The sequence below is a fragment of the Seriola dumerili genome, unplaced genomic scaffold, assembly GCF_002260705.1.
Source record: "Seriola dumerili isolate Sdu_G_001 unplaced genomic scaffold, Sdu_1.0 BDQW01000036.1, whole genome shotgun sequence".
In the NCBI taxonomy this organism is placed as follows: Eukaryota; Metazoa; Chordata; class Actinopteri; order Carangiformes; family Carangidae; genus Seriola; species Seriola dumerili.
The window spans coordinates 4268588-4289956 of NW_019174291.1; the positions used below are offsets into that span (position 1 = coordinate 4268588).

Below are 21369 nucleotides of genomic sequence, written 5' to 3' on the forward strand. Positions count from 1 at the left end.
CGAATGCCTGCTTGTGGCGGGCATACACTCACCCACCTGTCACTCAAAGAGGCCACACCCTCAATTCTACATAACTTTAAGGTGAGTTATATGAACAGTTGTCATGAAGGAGGAAATAAGCTCTAGAGACCAAAACTGTTTGTTGTACCAGGCTGTAAACATGTTTATTTCTGCTGTAAAGTTGGACATTTTAACATGGGAGTCTATGGAGACTGACTCACTGTTGGAGCCAGACTCTAGTGGTCACGAGAGGAACAGCTCAAATGTTCAAAACAGTTACATTACGCATACATACATGAGATGAACTGTGTTGTTTGACCACAGCTGGAACCAGGTCCTTCGTCTGTTTACATGATGAGGACAGGGTCCAGGTTTCTGGACAACACTTCAGTTCCAGCTGGACCCACTGGAGCAGCTGGCAGCAGGTTAAGCGATTGGAAAGAGGTCAGCAGAGAACAGCAGGAGACTCAGCTCCAGCTGTTCTCTACAGCTCTGGCATCCGGGCTGCTGCCATCTCCTGCTGTGTCTTCTTTCTGAGATGAGGCAGGACAGCATCCTTGTAAAACACCTCCAACTTGGACACTGTCTCCTCCCACAGGTCGGGGTCAAATGTCACTGGGACGATGGCTGTCTCCTTCATGGTGTAGACAACGAGGTCTGCCTGTTGCAGGCCTGTCACCGCAAGCTGACACTGGATCTGTGTGAAGTAACTGTGGGATGTCTTCAGACGGTAGACTGGAGACTGGGGAGGACAGGAGGATGAGGACAGGACGTTAGAAACCAGGAGAGGACTTTAAGAGGACATTAGAGACAAGGAGAGGACGTTAGAGAACAGGAGAAGACAAGGAAAGGACGTTAGAGACCAGGAGATGACAGACAGGTGGGAGTACAACGATAAGGAGGAGTCTTTTTTACCCCTCCGGGCTCCCGTCCGTTTCCGTCCTGTATCTCCAGACAGAAAGCAGGGTCCTCCCTGCAGGCATCCTCCACTCGTCTGTGTCTGTGTTTGTAGGGACACTTCACCTCGAGGCAGAGCAGCCATCGGCCGGTCCGGCTGTCCGTCACGATGCCGTCAGGACTTGCTGCCAACCAGGAATGGCGAGCATCAATGAACAGACCGCAGTCCTGAACCATGACCAACCGACCTAACGCCTGACTCTTCAGTCTCTGCAGGACGACATCATCATCATCATCATCATCACCACAACATGTGGTACCTCTGTATCACTCTCCCTCTTCCACTCTGAGCTCATCACAACATGACTCATGTTCAGAAGACTTTAATCTTGTGACTGATGAAGCTGATGTTAGGGTTCAGTGAGACCAGGTCCTCTGGTTTTCATCAGGACCAGGACACCTGTCCAACCTTCTCTTCTGATACAGAAGCTGATGAGGTCAGTATTAGCCCTGGAACCAGAACCTGGTCCTCTGGGGTTAGAACTCAGAGCAGGTTGAACAGGATCAGGTGGAGCAGGTCAGGTGAATCATTGTGTTGAACTGTACCTGGTAGATGTGGACGACCTTGGCCTCCATCTGGACCCCCCAGCTCATGGCTCTGGTCTGGACTCTGCGACCCTCACCTGTTGAATAAGAGTCAGCTTCATAAATGACTCATCTTCTCTGACTCTCCAACAAAGACCCTGAACCAGTTTTTGTCTCAGACCCATATAACTACAGCCTGAAGTTACAGTGATACATTTTATTGATCTTTTTTTTTTTTGTGATCAGTTGTTTATGACTTGATAACTTGTGTCAGTAGAAAACATCCTGTTGGTCTACGGACACCAGTTTGTTAGGGAGTCCAGCAGGGTCTAGTATCAGGTCCTGGTTCACTGCTGCTGTTGTTCAACAGTTTCACTCAAAACCTTCAAATTATTTTCTGACACCTTGAAAATACAGAAACCATGTTATTATAACTGTTACAGTCAATCAGCTGATTAGTTGATCAATCAATCAGTCAACTATTTTGATAATTTTTCAGTTGAGAATAACAAACAACAGATTTTGTCACAGGATTTACAGTCTCTCTTCATGTTGTAGTGAAGTGAAGCTGAAACTAACAATTATTTTAACTAATGATTATTTTCCTGATTAAAAGATGAATTATTATTTATACTAGTAACTAATGAATTCTTGATTATGTCTGACTCTGTACTTGATTACTGTTCTGTGATCTGAACTTTTTATTTCTGAGATTTCTTGTTGAATCATTTCCTTTAGTTGAAGGAGTCTGTGTTTTCTTTACTGTCTGACTTTACACGTCTGCAAGTAAAAAACTGAAACATCCTCACACAAGACAGAGAACCTGGATCTGAAGAGTTCTTGACATTTTTGCTTGATTGATTTAATGATTGATCAATGATCAACTCTGTTGTTGATCACTGGTTAGAAGAGAAAATGATCTGAACTAAACTGGAACATTTCTCACACCTGATTAATCAGTGATGAAAATAACTATTGTAGACCAGAATCACCAGTGTCTGTGCTCAGATGTGGGGGGTGTGGCCTACCTGTGACAGCAGCCAGGTAGGAGGTGGGTGGAGTTTTGTTTTTGCCGTTAACAAAGCGGCAGTGAGCGATGCGATGAGCGACAGAGGCTGTGATCCGGTTCTTCCTCCAAGAGAACCAGTCCTGGTTGGTACTCTGTCCACGGGTAAGAACCTCCACCTCCTCTATCACAGACCTGTCCAACTGGACCGTAAGACCCAGAGGAACCTCCTCTGGTCTGGGAGGGGCTCTGTTAGAGAAGTGATCTGGTTTTTGAGTAGGATCTGGATCTGTATCCACACTCTGAACCAGTTTCTGATTCTGCTTCTTAACAGGTGTTTGAGTTCTCTGTTTTTGGTGTTGTCCTCCACCAGGAAATGGTTTAACTGCAGGAAATGGATCAACCTGGGCGGTGTTGTCCCCCTGCTGACTCAGAGTCTGAGAGGGGTGTACAGTTCCAGGTCTAGTCTTCTGTGTTCGACTGGTTCTGGTTTCAGTGGTTTTAGGGGTTTGGGGTCGTGCTCTGTCTCCAGAAGTCTGAGTCTGGATGGTTGGATGGTATCTGACCTGGGGCAGGATGGTTTTCTGGGTCCGAGTGGTCGCTGTGACCTCAGCTCCTGTCGGGGTCTGGTTGTTCTGATTCTGCATTTTCATGTGGTCTACATCATAACAGGAACAGGTTTATGGACTCAGACAGACTGAGGACTGGAAACTGAACACACACACTGTGCTCACATTTAAATATCAAAGAGAAAATGCACTTATTGTACAATTTAAAAAGTTATTGACAAAACTTAGAAAAAGACTGAGACTCCCTCATGTTAGTTCATATATGACAGATCATGTCCACATCTGAGTTTCAGACATGCCACGTGTGTCGACGTCATCTCACCTGTTTCTGTCAGAGTTGAGATGTTTTCCTTCGCACACACTGATTTTTATGTTGGAGACTTTAATTCTGATCTGAGCTCACTAAAGTCACTTGTACATAAAATTAAAACGTATTCATCAAAAAGTTAAACCTATTTAAGATGGGGACCTGAACATGTAACAATTACCATGTGTGACGTTGCCTTATGTACTTCCAAAATTTTAGTTTCATACTTGTTGAAAACAGCTGAAGCCTGTAGCAGTTTCGTTAGTGAGGCTTTTATTTTGAAGTCTTGAAGCCGGATGTTTGATTGTTATTTAAACCTGATAGAGAAACTCCTCTGGACCATTCAGTCAGGAGTAAACAGGTGAGGAGACCTCTGTTCTGACCACTGCTCTTTGCTGCACTGCCTGACGTCAAAACTGAATGCTCTGACAGCTACAAGCCTACAACCAAACTCCATTTAAAAAGTGGCAAAAAATACATCCGTCTGACTATTGGCAAAAGAAAAGCTGTCAGCCTGGTTCTTCGGACATGTGGCGAACAGTTCGGATACACTCTTGTATTTGGCATAAAACACATGAAAGGAGCAACATTACATGACATAAGATCTATGTTTGTATAGTTGTTCTGTGTCGCGTTCTTCCAGCAGAATACTGGACAATCAGAGTTAGTGACTGAGTCTGCCGCCGGTCTAACAGTTATTATGATGTTGCATGAAGGCCGAATACTTCTGAAAGCTCACTTCTTACAGAACATGTCCTCAACACTGTAATATCACCAAGGAGTGGCCGCAAGAAATGAAGGAAGCCTTAAACTGTGACATTTCTGAATGAAGTTTGGCGGAAACTCGCTGGGACGTAACGGGGCCGCTCCTCTCCTAAGTTAAGATCAGTGTTTAAGTTCAGAGATTCACTGTCTGTAAACTGCTGTAGTGAGACACTGACTGTCTGTTAAGTCTATTATCAGATCGAAGTTAAGGCCAGAAAGAGCGGGTCTTACCTGTGTACCTACGTACAGCCAGTCAGCCGGAGTGGAAAAAGAAGTGAAACTGACTCTATTTAAAATGACTGTGACTAATTATCCCGTGACACTCTCCGTAGACCCGACTGTGTCCGCACATGCCCCAAACAGGTTGCGCCCTGCAGCTATTCTTATTCATTGATTTTCTGGCAACAGAATCGATTCATCCGTTTAAACATACTGTAGACCTGTTTCGCCCTCACTCTGACCTTCACTGCGGTCTAAATAGAATAATGACCATCGTTCCCTATACTTTCGAGACCATATGTAAACAAAGTCATGCCCATGACCCGGAAGCGGAACTTCCCGCACATAAAAGCGAAGCTAAACTCGGGCCCGTCCTCGTTGCCTTTCTGGCATCAGACACCAGGTTTAGGTAAGAGCGGGGCAGTCAACTTTTCAGAAACCCTTGGAGTGAGAAAGGGGATTTTTGGGTGGGTGGGGACTTCTAAGCATCCTTTACCATAACCTAACCATTAACAAATGAACATATAAATAACTGTTCCTGGCAACCAGAGGGATCACTCCCCCGGTGGCCAAAGATCACAACCTCGGTATGTGGACAGGATGGAATAAATGAGTGAATCAGTGAGAGACATTCACTCCTCTAGGCCATTCCCACACACTACAGGGTCCAGGAAAATACTAACTTTGTAAAAAGAAACGTACACAGACAGAGCATGACACAAGACACAGCATGGCTCATTTTGTGAATATGTTTAATTTGGTCAAGTCAGTTGACACTGAAAAAATACTTTGTTATTAATATTTTTTTTAAACAAGCTGAAATAAATAGTAACAAATACATAAATAAAAACAAATATATCACAAATCAGTGTTGTCCCTCCCTCCCTCTTCTTCCTTCTCTCCCTCTTCTTCCTCATACTACTCCCTCTTCTTCCTAAACAGTTGTGTGGGTTTAATTAATCTACACAAGTATGTCTACCAATTGCAATATGATATGACAATTCTTACTAGTTCTGTTATCTGTTCTCAGTGCTACTGCAAAATAGGATTAAGTGACACACACACAGACACACACACACACTCACTCACACATCCTTTAGCTAATATAACAACAATGAATATTTAAATTTGATGTCGCTAATAGTAGACCAAAAAGTTTAATTTAAAATTAGACTTTTAGAGTATAATTGTATCATTACAGTGGTCTTCTGATACCACTCAAAAAATGCAAAGATTTTAATAGGTGTATAAAGAACACAAATGATTTATCTAGCTGCAGCAACATATTAACATTTCAGCCATGCCTGCAATATGTGTGACTTAAGCTTTCACAATTGCTAACAAAAACACTTAGCTGAGCCAGGTTAGCAATACTATGTCAGTTAGTTTGTGGATTTCAAAGTTATATACTAGTGACAGAGTTGATAACAGTAATTCAGCTGAAAAGAATACACATGAATACTCATCCAAATACTCATAAATAAGCAACTTTCACTTACTGGTACGCACAAACTTTGGAAAGTAGACATGGAAAGATCGAGGTCGAGGAACACAGCGGCACTAAATCCCAAACTGCTCATAACTTTCTCAATGAAAAGTCAAGGTTTGGTCCTGGCGTCCCACCTTGAATGGGGTCGTACTATAGATAGCCATAAGTTTGCCTGACTGTAAATGTCTATACAGGGGCTATTTGCTACAGTCTAAGTATAATTGCAGTCTGATGACCATAGAAATAGTTGCCCCAGCATGAGAAATTGGAAGTGTGGTGTAAGAGCAAGTGAAATGGGTCATTTGGGTCAATGGGTCGTGAGTGTCACACTCAATGCAGTTCTGGGTAAGATATTGAGTTGCGTTGCTATCTACCATTAAATTCATCACCCATAGGGTGCAGGTGCCTTGTCTCCCTGTGAATTGTGGGAGTTTCCTTGCATATATTGCACAGTAGTGTTAAGATATTATTGCATTTATTATCTTGTTAGCCTGATTCTAGTTTGCTAGCATGTGAGGAAAAAAATATACATTTGGGTAGATGGGACTCTGTCTGCATGCAGTGCCCTCTTCCTTTATCTTGCTAAATTCCTCACTACCTTACAATACCCTTACCTTACTAACAGTCTGGGGGTCCCGTCCTGGCCACCTGGTAACCTGACCCTAGGTGTTACACTGTAAGGCCTCTAGAGAAAATTACCTTTTGTTTCTACACCTTTTGGTCCTCTTATCCTGTCTGACCACATGTCTGCAACCCCAGGTCAACTGTATGTAAATACAGTAAATACATGGTCAACTGTATTTACTGTATGTAAATACAGTTGACCATCCCCCTCTTCCTCAACTATATTACTGTCCTCCTGCCCTTTACTCTGGGTCAGTCTATTGCCTCAGTCCCGCTCTGTGTCAGTAGGGTCACCGTATTCTGGAATACCAATAAACTCACACCACTACGGCAAACTTGGAACAAAGGACTTGAATTAATTTTCTTCAACACATGCTAGCTATGGCTGCATATTATTTGTGTTAATTGCTGTTGCTGTCAGGTTAGCTAAAAGGAACACTTTGATTTGCTTTATTACAAATTGGTGAGTATTGCCCTATATCACTGTTTGCATTTGGTGGGGTTAGTGTGGGCCTGTTAGGTACGTTCGCGTACTAGTGTGGCCCATCTCCCTTTACTGCTGTTCGCAGTCAGTGGACTTGTGTTGTGGCCTCAGGGCCATTATGGTTTATTATTATTATCATCCTCCAAGAAACCATTTCAAAAGTGTCAATTTAATGCAGGCTGTAGGCAGTTGGCTAATGCCTGTTACCCGGTGGAAACTGGATTGGGAGATATGCCCCCGGTAGAACAGGCAATAGCATCATGGACATCTCTCAGGCCAGCCCGTGTTTCAATTAATCCTTTCTTCCCCAGGAAGGGGCTTTGTCAGCCCACCCAAAATTGACACGTGACGTGGGAGAGGCAATGTCATTGGTGATTGTAGACAAATATGGCTGGCACAGACTTCTTTGCCGGATGCCATATGAACTGAACTGATGAGTTCGCCAGTAACACCTGGTCAGGTTTTTCATATGGGTTCACAAGATGTGTTGGATAGGGCTGAGTGTTCTATTGCAGTAAGGGAAACTGTCTACTGGGCTTGCCGCAAGCCAACGCCGGTCTTCAAACGGGTCAGGAGTACCTCAAAGGCCGCAGCAGCCTGCTTGGTCAAGACATGTGAATGGGGGCCCTTCTGGTGTTCAGGAGCAGGGCTTTCATGCCAAAGAAAGACAGGAGAATGAGGCTATGTGTGACGCAGTACTGCATGCAAGCCCTATTCCCCTGGAGAGACATGGATCTCCCTTTCAGTGGAACCCCATTGGGGAGCCTTCCTCACAGAAGACAAGTGATCACAACACAACAGACAGGCTGGGGAGCCGTGTGGGAAAGCAGGACAGTGAGGGGCATGTGGGAACCCCCTTGGTCACACATAAATGTACTCGAATTGGGCTGTTCATCTGGCCCTCAAGGGTGTTTTGCCATTTCTGCAACACAAGCATGTACTGGTAAAGACACACAACACCTCTGCAGTGTACCATATAAATCGTCAAGGTGAAACAAAGTCACTGCACTGTCTTCAAGTAGCAAAGATGCTAGTGACATGGGCGTGGCCTTGCCTGGCCTCTCTAAGGGCAATCCATATCCCCGAATACACATATTGTCACAAAGAAGGTGGCCGACATTTTGTCCAGGATCGGGCCTCTCCCAGGAGAGTGGTGGTTAAATCCAGAGGTGGTGGCACAAATTTGGGCTCGATACGGGGTGGCCCCGGTCGTGCTTTTTGCATCCCTAGAGATGACTCATTGCCTGGAATGGTACTCCCTCAGGGATCAAGGGGGAGTTTGGTCATAGATGCTCAGCCACAAGAGTGACAAAGCTTGTTGTATGATTTTTCCCCTCTCCCTCTCATTCCTCAAATTCTCCAGAGGGTCAGGGAGGGTTGTTATACGGTTCTGCTGGTTGCTCCATGCTGGACAGGGCAGCCTTGGTTTCTGGACCTGATTCAGCTATTACAGGGTCAACTGTGGCAACTGCCATCCCAAGCGGATTTTCTGTCACAGGTAGACAGGCAAATTTGGCATCCGAACCCAACTGACCTCTGGCTTTGGGTATGGCCTCTGGGAAGTCTGCCTCTCAACAGCTAGACGGGGATGTCGGTGAGACATTGAACAATGCCAGGGCCCCATCCACACGGGCTAATTACTGAGGTGGAGAATCTTTTCAGACTGGTGTTTTGGCCTGGATGTTGACCCTGTAGTTTGTCCTGTGCCACTTGTCCTTCGCTTTTTGCAGTCTCTGTTGGACCAAGGAAAGGCAGCCAGTACATGCTCACGCCATTTCAGCATTTCATGTGAGGATCGATGGTGCTTTTGAATGGCGCTAAGCACTTGTGCCCAGGCCGTAGCCTGCGAGCACCAAGCTGGGACTCTCACAAGGGCCCCATATGAGCATATTGACGATGCGGAATTGAAAGCTCTATCTCTCAAGACAGCTTTTCTTTTAGCTCTCTGCTCTGCGAGACGGGTAGGAGAGCTGTGTGGACTCTCTGTTAGTAGTGATTGTTTACGGTGAAGGGCGGATGGCTCAGGGGTATCACTTTGGCCTAATCCTGCCCATGAACCAGGTTCTGGAAGTGGGTCAGTTTCAACCCTCTTCCTCCTCACAGGGGGAGCAGGAGGAGTTGCTTACACTGTGTCCAGAAGACACAAAGAAGCGTAGCTACTTTGTGGGCTGCACTGAAGGTAGTTCCTTTGGGGGACATCTGTGCTGCCACATCGTGGGCTACGCTTTGCACATTTGCGAAATTTTACAGGGTTGATGTGACCTGTCCAGCACCAGTTAGCACTACTGTTCTGATGTCAGTTGCCCAGCGAGGTTCAGAGAATTAAGTTCTTCTGTTCCTCACAACCTTTTTGGTATGAGTCATTCTATTTAGACCATAGTGACGGTCAGAGTGAGGTCGAAACAGATCACAAGTTATTAATGTAACTATGTATCTGTGAGGCCGAAGGATGACTGTCACTATCCTTGTCACTCAGAACACTATGAAGCACTCTCCTTGGTCTTGAGGTGTTCAGAAGGAGGCAGTTCTTGTCGCCCCATTCACTGAAGGCCATCGTCAGATCCCTGTATTCCTCCTCCTGCCCGTTCCTGATACGCGCCACAATAGCTGTGTCATCTGAGTATTTCTGGATGTGGCAGGACTCAGAGTTGTATTTAAAGTCCGCCGTATACAGGGTGAACAGGAACGGAGCCAGAACAGTCCCCCTGTTACCCAGTCTGACATACTGTGGTCCTCTTGTCCAGGTAATCCACAATCTAGACACTGGTCAATCATTTCATTTTCAACCTGTTATCACAAAAAAATATTTTAAAAGTCTACAACATAACTTTTTCAAATCTAAATAAAAACTCTTTCTCTGAAGTGTCTTGTTACTGCTCTCAAACTATGTCGGGTCTATTGTTTTTGTCCCTTTCTATTTTCTTTTCTTATCATATTCAATTTTCATTGTCTCACTGTTGTAATACATTTATTTAACTTATCTCTGTGTTTGAAAGATGCTCCCGATGTGAATCTTTCACATCTGTATTTATTTTTAATCGTTCTTCTATCAGCTGATTTTTACCTGGATGAGCCCTCAGTATTGTCTGACAGGTGTTGTCCCTCTCTCCTGCAGCAGGTCATGTCGGTCTCTCAGGTCTCTCCTGGTCTTTTCCTCAGTGGTCTGGACTCGGCTCTGAACCTCAGTGTGTTGGCCAGCAGAAACATCACCCTCATTATTAACGCCAGTGGACTGGAGGATGTGTCCTACCCTTCGCTGGATGGTCTGCAGGTCCTCCATGTCCCGGTCCAGGATCAACCTCACGCCCCCCTCAGACAGTACTTTGACCTTGTGGCTGAACAGATCAACCAGAACCAGACAGGGAGGACTCTGGTCCACTGCACCGCTGGCAGGAGCCGATCCCCTGCTCTGATCATGGCCTACCTGATGAGGTAAACCATCAGACCCCACCATAAAGATTCACTGTGTGGGTCCAGTGTGCCACTTTGAGACCTCCTCTCTCTGTGATCATTTGTATCTCTTTGTAATTCAGGACTCTGTGGGGGTTCTGGTCTCTGTGTGCAGGTTTGAAGGTCTCAGCCTCCGTCAGGCTCATGAGCAAGTTTTGGAACAGCGACCCTTCATCAGACCTAATGCTGGTTTCTGGAGACAGCTGATGGACTATGAGAGGACTCTGTTCAGCAGGAACACAGTGAGGATGGTGAAGACGTCCGGTGGAGTCCTGCCTGAGGCTCTGCAGGACCCTGAGGACTCCAGCACCACTGCAGCATACTTTGTCAATGTGTGACAGACTGAGTCTGTCACTGAGCTCATGCTCAGACATTAAAGCAGCTCTGGTCCAGATTCTCCTGGAGACACAGTTGTCTTCAGTTATTTTTTAATGAAGGATGATCTTTGACTTTGAATGTTACTTGTTTAGTTTGAATGTTCAGTGTCACAGACAAAAATAGTAAATAACTATGAAACCAAGTTTTCAAGGAAATAAAGGGAACTAGAATCACTTCCTCTGGTTGTTTCCTTAACCAGTCAAGTATCAGGAAATATGGTCAGTCTCTCCTTCTGAGTTAGTGTTGAATAATGACAGAACATTATGATGTCACAGTGAAGTTGACATTTGACCTCTTGGATATAAAATGTCACCACTTCATTTAGCCTGTTACACCTTTGTGTCATTATTGTATGAATTTGTGAGGTAGGGCCAAAAAGTGTTTTGTGAGGCCACAGTGACCTTTGACCACCAAAATCTAATCAGTTTATCTTTGAATCCAAGTGAATGTTGTGTGAAATTTCAAGAAATTCCCTCCACGTGTTACTGAGATAACATTTTCATGAAAATGAGACAGACAAATGAAAATGATAAAAAATGTTTATGAAACGGAAAGAAAACAAAAAAATGTAACTGTTTGCCACCTTTAATGTGTTAACTACGAAGTCCATGAGTCCATAAGATACCCCTGCAGAAATTTTCAGTTTCCAACTTAATGCTTGTCAGTCCAAATACTTAGAACCATTTACATTAGTGAAGCTTTTATTTTGAAAATTTCAGCCAGATGTTACTTGTTTGTTTTAAGTTTCAGTTTGCATCAGTAGTGACCTCTGTTCTCTGAAGGTTCTGACAGCTGCAGAATTCTTGCATGAATTTCCCGTAGGGAATAAATAAAGTATCTATCTATCTACCTTCAAAAAGTGGCAGATTCTGTACACTGGTAAAAGCAGACCTGCCAGATCATTTATACTGCTACTTAACAGTTTATTAGGAAACATTCTTGTATTCTGCATCAATGTATGACAGGCTATGGTACACATTTATCTTTTCTGTAAAGAAACTGGTGAAAAATGATGAAAAACCCCTTTAAGTTTTGTAATTCACTGTGTTTAGATTGATGTTCTTTTTTCCAGGTTTTGCTGCAGATGACAGGTCCACTGTTCAAACTACTACTGAGTTTCAACCGTCAAACTGAACACGACATGAATCTGCTGCTGTGTGTGAAGGTGTTGAGTGCCTCCGTTTCTCCAGACCTCAGCTCTGAACCTAGCGAGTTCAATATTAACACCGACAGAAACGAGAGAATGTGTTGTGTAAAAAAAGACAAATCAAAGTTTATTGTGACAGTAGAGGGAATGATGAGCTGCACAGTGAACACAGAGACCAAAAAAAACTGATCCGTCCAAATCACATCAGATCCTATAACTACACATCAGCTCAGTTCAGTCATCCTGGATGTAAAGTAAAATTCTGTAGAAAGGACAGGGGCCTGATGCTGGTCAGAGCAGGACCGAGACTCAAGTCCACCAGGAGAACCAGGAAGTGCAGAGACCAGAAAGCAGGCCTGGTCCTGGATTTGGACTCAGTACTGGAAACTTCTCTTGGTCTGGATGTCGTCCAGGATCTGTTGTAGCTCCTCGTCTTCAAACCGACCCTCCAGACTGGATACAACCACACAAACACATACAAACACATTAGTATCAGGTGGCTGAAATGACACAGGTGTGTGTTAACAGACATAGAGCGGCGTTCATCAATAAATGAATCCAGACTCTAGTCACGTGCTGGTTTGACCATCAGAAATGTTCCTCATACACTGCAGCTGATGGTCATCATCATTATTGATTGATCTGATGACTAGTTTTTTGATTCATCATTTTATCTGGAAAATGTCCATTGGAGTTTCTCAGGTTCAGATGTCTTCTTGTTTTAACTCACATCCAGACAAGAACCAGGCTGGTTGCACAAAACACCCTAAGTTTTCTATTTAAGTATGACACTTAGAGTTTGCTTTCTCTTCATCTGAGGCAGTTACTGCACAGAGTCTCTTAAAAGTTTTCCTTAGTTAAGGAAAAAAGGTCAGTAATATTCAGCAGAATAGACTGTACAGAGGTAAAATTCTAATGTTTCCATCAAGACTGTTTGTTAGCTGCCATTAGCTTATAATACCTGTTATCACTTTTGGGAAGCCGACAACACTTAAGAAGTGCACCACCATCTCATCCTCTTGTTGGGAACTTCACCACATTGTTCAGCAGGTCAGAGTGTTTAAACTCTGTGGATGACACTGCACTGTTGATCAGTGGACATGAAACACCTCGACTACACCTGACCAGAAAGATCTGTCGCATGAAATTGTAGAGCAAACATTAAGGAGCTGGAAAGTAGTGAACCTACTCTAGACGGTCATAAACTGACTGCAGGTCAAATGTGTGATGCAGAATCAGTTCATCCTCCTGTTTTCATTTTCTTCATTTATCTCATTAATTAAACTTGGTCATGTTCTGGTTAAGAAAGAGTTGCCTTTAGATTTTTCCTTACTTTTTCTTTTGTGCAACAGTTTCACTGACTTAAAGTGATTTCTTAGGTATAAGACTGAGATAAGGAGAAAACCTTGAATACTTAAGTGAACATTTTAAGGAAACCTTAAGGAGAAGATTTAAGGGTGTTTTGTGCAACTGTTTTTATTTAATTTTTTTTAACCTTAACTCAGAGTAAAGTAGCCTAAAGTAAAATCTTAACTTCAGGTGTTTAGTGCATCTGCCCTCAGACCCTCACACTGAAGAGGCTGAACATTGATCAATCATCAGCTGCTGATTATCTTTCTGTTGATCGACTCATTGTTGCAGCTCTCTCTCTCTCTCTCTCTCACACACTGTACGGTTTGTGCTGCTACATGGCAACTTTACAAAGCTGACAGGTGGAGACCTCTCAGCCTTCTGTAAGCCGATCTATTCACCAAACAATAAATGTGTCTGTAGACTCAGCATCAGACAGTTCATACCATTTCCTTTAGATGTTCAACAGCTACAGAGAAATAAAGATGGATATAGTTGGAAAAATAAATGGAATGCATGTAAAAACCATTGCACCATCAGACAATGACGTGTTTGTAGACAGGGAAAACAAAATCTCACCATCAACACACAGGTTGTATTGATGCTGCCTGTACAGTTGTAGACATTGTTGTACAGTGTCCAGGATCTACACACGAGTCATGGATCTGAGTGGAGAGTGACCTGATCAGCTGTTTGAAAGGATCATATTCCAGCTGGATGTCACCTGGTGGGACAGTGGAAATCTTCTCACACCTCAACCCACAGCCGGGACCAAGGTCAACTATGACAGGCAAGGTTTTTTTTTATTTTTCCATTGAGTGAATTGAATGTTAGTTTTTATAGTAAAGTTAAATTCTCCCAGGTCAACACAAACCTTATCATACAGATGCATTTTAGAGAGTGCACTACTTTTGTAAAACTGCATCTAATCCGTTATTTAATTTGTATTTGTTTATTTCTCAGTGTTTTTATATAATTACTGTGGATGTTGAGCATGCGTTCTCACTGGCACACACCAGTCTTTCATCAACCAATCACTGTGGTTCCTGCAAGCGAGCTCATCCATGAGAATTACATCAGCCATAGCAATGGAGTCACACTCTTAGTTTAGGAGTTTTGACTTTTCCTTACTAAGAGCTTTTTGAAGAAGATTTAGGAGAAAACTTTTAGAGTGACTTAGGAGTACTCTTAGTGGTAAGATAAAATGTGAGTCTCTGTGAATAGCAATAGCAGTGGTGTAATCTGGTCTCTGTCTATGTGATGAGGTCTCGGTCTGGGTGTGATGTGGATCAGACTGACCTGGGGATCAGGGCTTTGGCCTCTTCAGCAGCCTCGGGACACAGATTTGCCAAACTGGCCAACTCGAATTTATGAAGCTTCTTTTGCAGGAGGAGACTGAGGACACAGAGAGAGGAGAGAGGAGGGGGACAGAGTCAGATCCAGATCCTTGTCTTTGTCTCTTACAGTGTCATGACTTTGTGTAAGGACAGGTAGGAGGTGAAGCTGTACCTGCGGACAGCGGTGATGGTCTCTCTGTTCTTGAAGCGGCTGAACCGGGCCGTGTAGTTCAGAGTCTTCATGAAGACCTCGGACAGCTCTTGCTCATCTTCGGCGCTCTCGTTCTGCTGCTTCCTGTGTTCCAGCAGCATGTGGACCTCAGAGTTCAGCAGAGTCTCAGCGCTCTCAAACTCTGTGAGCACAACAACATATAAGAGGAGAATTACACCTGAACCACCTCCGCAACAGAGACCAGGAGGGACTGGTGCAGCCACCAGAGTCTCAGCAAGCAGGTCCTGGTTCCAGCTTACACTGAAAAGCTGTTTAGCCTCCAGCCCAAAATATTTACTAGTTCATTTAGTGATCACATGTTTGATTGAACTGTTCACACTGTAACTGATTACACTGATCATCTTCATCATTGACTGATCTGTTGATCATTTTATCCATTAAGCAATCAATCACTGGGTCTATAAACCATCAGAAACAATTAATATGGTGTCACAGTATCCCAGAGTCCTAGCTGAGGTCCTGAAGAGACCAGCAGACCACAATCAGAAAACCTCCAGTGTACTGTCAGAGGAGAAAACCTGGACCTAGAACCTTTTATTCTGACACTGATTAAAAATAATAATGAATCAATCATTAAAGTAACTGCTGGCTCATGTATTGTTTATAGAATACACAGATCACGTGTCTCATTATTGTCCTTGAGCCTGTGGGTGTGATGGTGTCAAGCCCAAATTGTCCAGGTCTGGACTCCCTCTCTTTACTGAAGTCTGATTCAGAACTGGAGGGAAACATAAAAACCACCTTCAAGTTATGAAAACTCTATTTATTTATTTAAGGGCAACTGTGCTTTCACCATATAGACCACACTGGACCAGGTCTAGATAAAGACCACTAAACTAAACTAGACTGGTCAAATCTGCCAAGTCTAGACCTTTATTGCGCTAGACTTGGTCCAATGTGGTCTACATGTGAAAAGACCAAAGAAATCTCTCCGTTGTTGCCGTTGTCTCCATCTTCTCTGGGGTCACCTAGTCCACCTCTGTCCACTCTCAGTATACTGGTTTTCACCTAGACCTGGTCCAGTGTGGTGTGGATGTGAACAAGCTGTGACACCGTCTTTTCTAACTTTAATCGATAAAACAAAGGTTTGATAAATGTGAAGCGGGTTATTACTAAACTACAATCAGAACCGGGTTTCAGACCGGACTGTGGAGGCTACAGACCTTTGGGAAACAGCAGCTGTGAAGCGTCCTCTTCAACATCACCGACGTGCGGAGGAGCCGCGCCGCCTCCCGCCGCCATGACCGACACTGCAGCGGTGCCGGACTCAGTGCAGACTCGAAATGGTCGGAGCTTCAACAGACTCCCGGTGAGTCCCGGAGCCTGAGGAAGGACTGTCGAGTCGGTGGATATTTACCGGTCAGAATAACGGACACAGGTTTCAGCTCGGCGCCTTTCAGCCTCGTAACACACAGATTCATATCCGAGTTAAACAGGAACCACTTATTTCTTCTTCCTCTTTTTAGTTTTTTACGGCGGTTAGCAACCAGCGTAATAGGTGCATTACCGCCACCTTCTGCTCCGGAGAGTTCCTGAGCTCTTCCCTCATAGCTTGTCTCTCTAGCTCATACGTTATCATACTGTGTAATTGCATGTATGTTTCCTCTGCCTGACAATATTCACACAAGCCTGTTGGGTGTTTTCCTATAATACTGTTTAAGTTGGAATGACCTAGCCTTATTCTGTTGCATATGAACTCCTCTCTTCTTGACCTACCAATATTTCTTATTGTTGATTTGACTTTACTGTTTAATCTGTATAGAGATCTTCCCCTTGTTTCTATATTCCACTTCACTTGCCTTGCAAATCTATGGTGTCTCTATGTAATGCTTGTTTCGTTAGCCTGTCCACCTCCTCATTTCCCCTCAGACCTAAATGTGCTGGAACCCACATGAATTTAATTGAAATACAAAAATGTCTTCCTGTGTCATTTATGTCCCAATATTCTTGCCATATTTTTTGCATTTGACTCTTTATGATTATTTTACTTTCTGCTTTAGGGTTAGGGTTAGGGATTTTAATTTTTACTGTTTGCAATTAAAGTGATTGTTTGGCCAGTATGTCAGCATCCTCATTTCCTTCTACTCCTACATGGGCAGGAACCCAAACAAAGCAAACCGTCAAACCCTTATTAAATGGTGACTTTTAAATAAAATATCTTGTCTGCATGATTTCACAAATTTAATGCTTATGAGTGCTGCCCAACTACCAGATGCAATTAATGTATTTGATTAATTGTTTTCCTCTAACCATTTCAATGCTATCAGAATGGCGACTGCAGGTTCAACTGCATATACTGATAAATGATCTGTGGTTCTTTCCTTTATTGCTACCTTGCACTGTGGGATGAAAACTGCAGCTCCTGTGTGTCCCGTCTCAGGATCTTTTGACCCATCCGTGTATACCAATAATTTATCACCACAGTGCTGTAATTTTGTGCTATACTCCCAGCACATGCCTGTTTGGATTTCCTCTTTAATTGCTGCTGCGTATTTAAATCGACTAATGATGTAACCATGGAGGAATGGCTGAAGAAGGGACTGTTGGACTGTACCTTATGTTAGTTAAACCTACATTTACAGCTTTAATATTCCCTACCCAATCAAAATTTCTGAAATGGGTTTCATTGTGCTCCCAACAGTCCTGCAAGATGGTCTTTAAGGTGTGAGCTACTATGACCCTGTAAATGAACCCAGTATGCCAGCATAAGCTTCACTCTTCTTATTCTTAACAGTTGTTCCCCCATTAACACTTGTATGGCAGGTACTGGAGATGTTTTAAATGCTCCACTACATATTCTTAGCCCTTGAGCTTGTTCCACATCCAGCTTATTAAGATTACTCTCTGCTGCAGACATATAAGCTACACACCCATAGCCTAACGTCGCTCTCATAATATACTGAACAATGATTCTCTAGTTGCTCCCCAGTCTCGTCCTAACAGGCACCTCAAGATATTGTTGACTTTTTTACATTTGTCTTTTACTTTTTCGATGTGCTGCCTCCAGGTCAACTTTTCATCAAATAATACTCCAAGAAACCAAATCACAGTGACCTGCTCAAGTGTTTGGTCATAGAGTGTCAGAGATATTGTCTTATGACGTTTGGAAAAACATATCACTTGCGTTTTTGCAACAGATAGCTTAAAAGCCCACTTATTTGCCCATTGCTCCACCGTCTCAATGGCAGTCTGCATTTTCTTTTGTATAAATCTTAAATTCTGTCCCCTTATCCATAATGCCCCCTCATTGCATACAGGGATTTGCCTATATCTTTGTCAACTTTCTCAAAAACGTAATTAATCATGATATTGAACAGCACTGGACTGCAAACACTGCCTGCAGGGTTCTGTTCTCTACTAGATATAATCTTGAGAATTCTTTACCTACTCTTACCTCTATTGTCCTACCAAATAGGAAGTCAAGCACCCAGTTATATAGCTTCCCGCCCACACCTAACTTACTCAATTTAATGAGCAGTCCTTCTTTCCACAACATATTGTATGCTTTCTCTACATTGAAAAAGACAGCTACCACCATTTCCTTATTTGTTTGGGCTTTCCTTATTTCTGACTCTAAGCATAATACTTAGAGTTGTATTTCTCTCTTTACGAAAGCCAATTTGAAAAGGAGAAAGAAGGCCTCTACTTTCTAGAAAATAGGTTACCCTCTCAGTTATCATTCGCTCCATAGTTTTCCCTAATTGTGATGTAAGAGCTATTGGTCTATAGTTTGAGGGGTCTTTACCATGTTTCAAAATTGGCACAATGACTGACTGTTTCCATGCTATTGGAATTTTCCCTGTGTCCCAAACTAAATTAAACAGCCTTAATACAGCAAGCAGTGCACTGTCTTCCAGATGAGCTAACATACTGTAGCAGTGCAATCTTTCCCTGGAAAAGACATTCTTGTATTTAACACGGCCCTCTTTAACTCAAACAAATTGAAAGGTAAATCTAGGTTTTTTCACATTAACACCTCGATTCAGTGCAAGAGTGTTATCCCTACATTGTCTAGCTTTTACTGATAAGTTTCCTGAGCTGTGAATTTTAACTAAAGTTTCTGCCAGAAGTTCTGCCTTTTCTATATTGTTAACAGCTGTTTTGTTGTTACTTATCAACACTGCTATTGTTTTGTTTTTCATAATTACACTCATTCTTTTAATCATTCCCCATATATCAGCCAAATGTGTCTCTCCCTATTTTATTACATTATTGCCTCCAATATGCCTGTTTAGTTGTTCTTATTGTCTTGTGAACTACTGCCCGTGACATTTTATACTCAATTAATGTTTCTAATGAATGGTGTTTCTTTAACTGTCTAAATGCCCTGTTCCTTCTTTTTACAGATTTGTACAATTTTCATCACACCATGGTACTCTCTTTTCATCTCTCTTCCCTCCACCCTTTGGTATAGTTTCCTCTGCCGACTGTATAATGATTGTAACCAACTTTTTATTGAATCCATCAACATGTGAAATATCTTCTCTAAGTAAGTGCTCACACCCACTTTTACTTAATGTTTGAAAGGTGTTCCAATTTGCTTTCTCCATTTTCCATCTCGGTATCATCAGTTCCTCTTCTTGCTGAACTTCTATTTCCACTTTAATTCTTATAGGATAATGATCACTGCCCACTGGTGACTGACTAAACACCTCCCAAGTTATAATACCCGCCATTTCATTTGAAATCAATGTCAGATTGACTACACTCCCTGTATTTTGTGTGCTATTATACCTAGTGCCCTTCCCATCATTCATACATACTAAGCCCTCATCATCTATGAATTCCTCTATGACTAAACCATTCACATGTATTTTTTTACTCCCCCACAATGTGCATTAAAGTCCACTCACCTTACCATTTTACCATGTATTTGCCCACCCACAGTATTCAATGTATCCAAACACAATCTATTACATGGTTTATAATGTAATAGATTATAAACCATGTAATATGTATGTAATATAAACCATGTAATGTTATTAATCTGCATACTACTGTGTCTGCAATGCAATAGCAATGCTGAGGCATTCACACTATTGTTCTTCAAATCTTTAGATTTTATTCTTACTTCTTCCGCCTCTCTACGGTCTCTAACTACTCCTTCATACTTTTTCATACAAAAACCATTCAACTATCAAAACGTGGCAACCTCTGAGTGGAAGGAGGGGACACACGTCTGGGTCAAATTACCTGATTTAGAGACTCCTCTGAGATCCGTGGTGTCAACTACTGTACTGACATTTCTGCAATGATTTACACACATCTTACTTGATTCACTGGAAATACGTTTCAGTCCAGTTGTAATCAGGAAGCATTCGGTAGTTAATTTCAGTTTGTCATTCTAAATGACACAGAAACACACATAAATACTGACAAGCAGAGAGGCACGCGCACACACACACATACACACACACACACACACACAAACACACACACACACACACACACACACACAAACAGACACATAGCGATTGACAGGTACACAGACAGACAGGCAGATAGACAGACAGGCAGACAATCAGACAGAGACAGACAGGTAGATAGACAAAACTTTATTCAGGAAACATTTAGCTGTTAATTTCAGTTTGCAATCTAACTGACTCCACATTATATATATTCTAATTGGTGGATTACCTTTGGACCTTTTCAGCCAGTCCGACGGAGAGCACTGTCACCATGACAACCTCTGAGTTCAGGGAGGGGATACACAGCTAGGTCAAATTACCTGATTGGAGACTCCTCTGATATCTGTGGTGTTTATCAACTACTTTACTGACATTTCTATCAAAATCCCACTACAGACTGCTCCAACACTAAATACAGAAAATTATTTACACACCTCTAAACTGTTTTCAGGAAGCATTCAGCAGTTAAATTCAGTTTGTCATTCTGACACAGAAACACACATAAATACAGACAAGCAGATAGGTACACAGACATAAAAAGAGGCACACAAACACACACGGCTCTAGTGCCCGGGCTTCCATCATTCATACATACTAAGCCCTCATCATCTATGAATTCCTCTATGACTAAACCATTCACATGTATTTTTTTACTCCCCCACAATGTGCATTAAAGTCCACTCACCTTACCATTTTACCATGTATTTGCCACCCACAGTATTCAATGTATCCAAACACAATCTAATTACATGGTTTATAATGTAATAGATTATAAACCATGTAATATGTATGTAATATAAACCATGTAATGTTATTAATTTGCATACTACTGTGTCTGCAATGCAATAGCAATGCTGAGCATTCACACTATTGTTCTTCAAATCTTTAGATTTTTATTCTTACTTCTTCCGCCTCTCTACGGTCTCTAACTACTCCTTCATACTTTTTCATACAAAAACCATTCAACTATCAAAACGTGGCAACCTCTGAGTGGAAGGAGGGGACACACGTCTGGGTCAAATTACCTGATTTAGAGACTCCTCTGAGATCCGTGGGTGTCAACTACTGTACTGACATTTCTGCAATGATTTACAACACATCTTACTTGATTCACTGAAATTA

The 21369-nt window shown here is 42.6% G+C and overlaps 3 protein-coding genes across 6 annotated transcripts; 1 reads left to right on the forward strand and 2 right to left on the reverse strand.

Annotated features, from left to right (window-relative positions):
- Positions 1-174: 174 nt before the first annotated feature.
- Positions 175-4612, reverse strand: LOC111216842. The gene is made up of 5 exons (XM_022738466.1): positions 4361-4612; positions 2511-3146; positions 1504-1580; positions 916-1167; positions 175-742 (listed from the first exon to the last, which is right to left on the reverse strand). Exons 2-5 carry the CDS (start codon positions 3139-3141, stop codon positions 485-487), a joined length of 1218 nt encoding a protein of 405 aa, XP_022594187.1. The 5' UTR covers positions 3142-3146; positions 4361-4612; the 3' UTR covers positions 175-484.
- On the forward strand, positions 3707-11924 carry LOC111216852 (dual specificity protein phosphatase 14-like). Of its 4 annotated transcripts, none has more exons than XM_022738481.1 (3): positions 3707-3725; positions 10061-10377; positions 10511-11924. In XM_022738481.1, exons 2-3 carry the CDS (start codon positions 10067-10069, stop codon positions 10731-10733), a joined length of 534 nt encoding a protein of 177 aa, XP_022594202.1. In that variant the 5' UTR covers positions 3707-3725; positions 10061-10066; the 3' UTR covers positions 10734-11924. The 4 variants fall into 4 exon arrangements, with proteins under 4 accessions (XP_022594202.1, XP_022594203.1, XP_022594200.1 ...); XM_022738482.1 differs by lacking the exon at positions 3707-3725 and adding an exon at positions 4685-4757 and having other exon boundaries at positions 10479-10694; XM_022738479.1 differs by lacking the exon at positions 3707-3725 and adding an exon at positions 4689-4757.
- A 97-nt stretch (positions 11925-12021) lies between these two features.
- On the reverse strand, positions 12022-16270 carry polr2d (RNA polymerase II subunit D). The gene is made up of 4 exons (XM_022738484.1): positions 16003-16270; positions 14780-14960; positions 14570-14665; positions 12022-12373 (listed from the first exon to the last, which is right to left on the reverse strand). The coding sequence occupies exons 1-4, from the start codon at positions 16079-16081 to the stop codon at positions 12295-12297; spliced, it is 435 nt and encodes a 144-aa protein (XP_022594205.1). The 5' UTR covers positions 16082-16270; the 3' UTR covers positions 12022-12294.
- Between the last annotated feature and the right edge of the window lie 5099 nt (positions 16271-21369).